The 4,350-nt window shown below is 41.8% G+C and overlaps 1 protein-coding gene across 1 annotated transcript in view; it reads right to left on the bottom strand.

Annotated features, from left to right (window-relative positions):
- The window catches only part of LOC104618239 (low-density lipoprotein receptor-related protein 3-like), a gene marked incomplete at its 5' end in the record, with an annotated part of 19,473 nt that extends 17,558 nt beyond the window's left edge, over positions 1 to 1,915 (bottom strand). The window contains one exon of the mRNA XM_010283787.1: positions 1,868 to 1,915. Coding sequence (XP_010282089.1) covers positions 1,868 to 1,915 — 48 coding nt within the window. The remainder of the gene's footprint in view (positions 1 to 1,867) is intronic.
- Between the last annotated feature and the right edge of the window lie 2,435 nt (positions 1,916 to 4,350).

The raw sequence follows: 4,350 nt of genomic DNA, 5'->3' as shown, positions 1-4,350 counted from the left end.
GAATAATGGCTGGTTTGCACCTGCCACAAGGAACCTTCTCTCAAAACCGAATGCTTGGCAATGTATGCTTCCTCAGTAGCTATCTCGGGGTTGGCAGGAAACTCTCCCCGAGCTCTCCAAATGCTCCCTCAAGGAGGGCTTGCACACAATGCTTAATGCAGATCCCTTATGCCTGTAGAGGGAAAAAAGGACTTAAGGCTCCCCTTCACTTTATTCAGTCTCCAGCAGGCTGCTTCTGCCCCCGGTATCAAAACCAGCAACGGCACAGCCCCACGGTTCCACTCGCTGATCTGACAAAACCTGAGCTCACGCTCGGCTGGATCAACAGGCTGAACTGGCTCACTGCGAGCCGGGGGAAAGGGGGCTCAGGGGGAGGACTGCTCCCTGTCAGCAGCAGCAGCTTTTCTCACTGAAAGTCATTGTACAAATATAGCCGAGATGGTGGCACGACCTGTGTTCTCCAGAACTCATTATTTCTGCTATTACTAGTTTTCCGAAAAGACCGCACTGTGCCTTATTGTAGAGATCAACTCTGTAATAAGCTGCTTTGACAGGACGTGTTTAGGACAGCAAGCATTCCTCCCAACTTTTATCAGGGCTCCCAAGGAACATCTTCTGCAAGGCAATTCCTGGCAGGGTCATCTGCCGTAAGACTGCACTATGCTAACCCGTTATCCTCCAACACACAGGTAAGAGAAGCTACACATGGATCACACTATTGCAATGACCTTTTGTGATAATTTCTCTCCCCTGCTCCAGTTAAACTGTCAGGAGACAAAGTAACTCAAAACTATTATCAAGACAAGAAAACACAAAGGCTACAGTACTCTGAGGTTTTCAGCATACTTGAAAGAATAAAAGCCAAATGTTACAACTCTTTGTAGCAAAAGAACAGCATTAGAAAGCAGCAGAGCCAACTGGATGAAGCATTATATATTTCAGGCCAAGGCAGTATCACCAGTATAGGCCAGCCACTGTATAATTACCCACGTTACACTTTAAAAACTCATATACCATACAGCCAACGGACGGCAAGCTCCATCAAAAGCCAAATAACCATCCAGGCAGAACAAACAAGCACATAGGTGACATTCTGGATTTTTTCCAATGAAAGAATGGAAATATTGTGTTGCAAACAACCCATGTCCTATATGGTTCATCTACACTTTTCCTATGCTAAATTTAAGGAAGTTACCTAATGATAAAATGACTACCTTTTCCTGATTTAAACCTTCTCTCAAAACCCCATGTTGACTTGAATGCTCAAGCTCCCACATTAATCAACCCACTGCCTTAGAATTATTTTCATGTTTTCCCATTTCTTTTCCTCTTGTTTTTCTGTTTTAATTTAAGTTACAACCTCTTTGGGCACAAAGTAGCCCTACCAACATGACTGTGGATTGAGAAACACAAAAGGGCCCTCGTCACTAAGAGGACCCTGACTGCAATGTTCCCGTAACATCAGTAAGTCACAGTACGGCTATAGAGAAGGAAGTTACACTAAGTGCTGCGATGCTGGTTGAATTTCCACTTTGACATTCATGAGACATTTTTAACATTCTTGTTTTAGCTCCCCTGGGAACGGGCCACTGTCCCTGGCTTGATATTCCCAGGCACATTTCCTAAACATAGTTTTCCCCATAGCACATACTACGACCTTAGCCTCAAGCCTGCAATTTTTTCCTAGCACAGTGACAATGATGCAGCCTATAAGCCCAGGAAAACTTAGAAGTCCTAAACTTCCTAAAATGTCATTGGTACTCTCCCTCAAAGGTCATACTGTTTTGTTAAAAGACCTCTTTGCATGGGGAAGAAACAGTAACAACTCAAAAGAACAGTAAATACAAATAAGAAAAGTACATCTTACCTAATGAGGTAACAGCACTTTCTATTTTCCCGGTCAGGAAGAGATTCACTGTGTAAAGACAGAAAAATAATGTTCACACAGGTTCCAGTGGCACAGGGTGGCAGTCAGTAGTTAACCATTTCTAGGTGTTTGCTGGGGTGTTAATATAAATGCATTGCAGTCTTCCAACAAGAACTTTGCTTATCTACGCAGGCAAGTCATGTAATCAACTATTATCACAGAATCATTAAGGTTGGAAAAGACCTTTAAGATCATCCAGTCCAACCATCAACCCAACACCACCATGCCTGCTAAACCTGAATCCTTCACTTTTATAAGGAATCCTTCCTTATAAAAAAAACCCACAATGTTAGTTCAGTATCTGTCAAATATGCTACCAAATGAAACAACTGCCAATCTATTCTAAATTCTCTTCCGCAGGATTTTTTTCAACTGAGGAAAACAGAAGAACAATTACACTAAAACATTCACCATCACAGCTGGTCACTCTACCTGCTTAAATGCTGGAAAACAACTAATGAGATTAACATCTTTAAAAACATCTCCTCTGAATAAAGAAAAGTTTGTTCCTCTCAGGTAAATGTCACCTTGAAAATAAACTGCTAAAGCTAACATAATCCCCTTAACTAATCAAAGGCCATGAAGTTTTAAAAAAGGTCCAGTGGTAAAAACAGGATGAGGTAGTGCTTGCAACACACCTTTGATTTGCAAATTAGTTTCCAAATACTCTTCACTTTCTCGGAAATCTCCTCTCACAATATATACCATTAGAGTGATCTGGTAAGAGCAGTTATTGCAAAAAAAAAAGTCTCCTGTGTCTTTGTTGCTCCACAGGTCAGCATTAACATGTAGTTCCATGTTAGTTTCCTCACATATTCTTTAAGGCACTTCTCTAATGATTACAGCATATTTCAATAACTGCTCTCATTTCGTAATGAGCGCAGTATAATCTACAAAGTCTACAATCTATAATCTACAAAGATAGCCTATTAATAAAATGACAAATGTTAAAAAGAATTAGAAATGTTTAAAAGGTTACCAAAACTTAATTTACAACATCCCAGCCCAAGCACTGGCTTTGGCTTTATTTTATGTGTATTAAGTCCTAAATCTTTTTATAGTCGATCTGTTGGCAAGCATTTAGTACAAAACATTTAAAAAATGAACAATAGGAGAAGAGAGGAAGAGAAACCATCCCTGTTCCCAACAGTCACTTGGGAAGCTGCTGACAATTAACAGTATTTATGTCTCAGAGTAGCATGTACAAGCGTGGGCCCCCATTGTCTCAGACACTGTCCAAACACATCACAAAACAATGACCCTTACCCCAAACACCTTATCCTATAACTTAAACCAGCACAAGAGGAAAAAAGCACCTACCACTAAAGGGGTGGAAATAGAGAAACTAAAAACAATCCCTTAGCTTGCCAGTTCGAGCCCAGTCACGGTTTTCAGTCAGTGTTGTATCTAACGATCACCAAACTGCAGCAGCGCAGGAGCCTACAGCAGTCCTTCCCCGACATGTCTGGCTGTCGACAATTTGGACTTTCTCCTTCCTGAAGCCAGAGCTCCAAGAGCTAAATACAGCCAACAATTTCGGCAGGCGCACAGATTGCTACAGACCTCGGGCTGAGGCCAGATCCTGCAAACCAGAGAGCAACCGCTCCTGGCGTCACCCGTTGCAGAGGACTTCAGGGTACTACCACAAGGGCAAGGGCAGGAACTTCTAGCTCCTTCTACGTGGTTGCAGGATCGAGCTTTTAGTAACACACAAGGGAAGGAGGGCAACTAAATGGCAGCATACGTATGCCGTGGCTTGAGAAGAAACAGGCCTGAGCTGCAGATTTGTGTTAACAAGCATTAACACGATGTACAAAGGACCTTAATAGTGCTGATTTTATTACATAATTAATGTACAGTAACATTTGTTATATGATAATAACAACATGCCATGTAATTATTTCCTTTGTTTCACAGTGCTAGCTTGCTCCGATAGGTCAGTAAGCATACCTCGGAGCAACACTACCATCCTGTACCAGGAAACAGGGAAACAGCTCAGCTCCATTAACTCCTGCTCTGTGACAGAGCAGCACGTCCGTTTGTGACAAACCTTGGATCACAGCAATAACAGCAACACAACACTTTCTCCCATGGCATTAAGGCACCGCTATTCCTGTAACCATAGTAATATAGTCATAAAGACAGAGAAAAAATTAACCAGTGATTAAGTCACAAATTTAATTTCATGAAAATTAAAATATTTTGGTTTGCTCCAAAGAAAGTATATGAATAGGCTCTGCATAACTGTTATCAACACAACTGAAAGGAGCATTTGAAGATGCATTGTATGGAAAGGTCTGTGTCTGTACTAACATTCTGCAATCTTTTTCCATGTCTCCTACCCAAATCTTCCCGATGGCCATAACAGAACATGAGCTCCCAAGAAGAGGTTCCCCTGCATGGCTGATGAGGGGCCCCTATGC

The sequence above is a fragment of the Phaethon lepturus genome, unplaced genomic scaffold (genome assembly GCF_000687285.1).
Source record: "Phaethon lepturus isolate BGI_N335 unplaced genomic scaffold, ASM68728v1 scaffold18000, whole genome shotgun sequence".
NCBI classification, from domain to species: domain Eukaryota; kingdom Metazoa; phylum Chordata; class Aves; order Phaethontiformes; family Phaethontidae; genus Phaethon; species Phaethon lepturus.
Note: the sequence above shows the minus strand (reverse complement) of the source record. Positions and strands in the feature narration are given on the sequence as shown.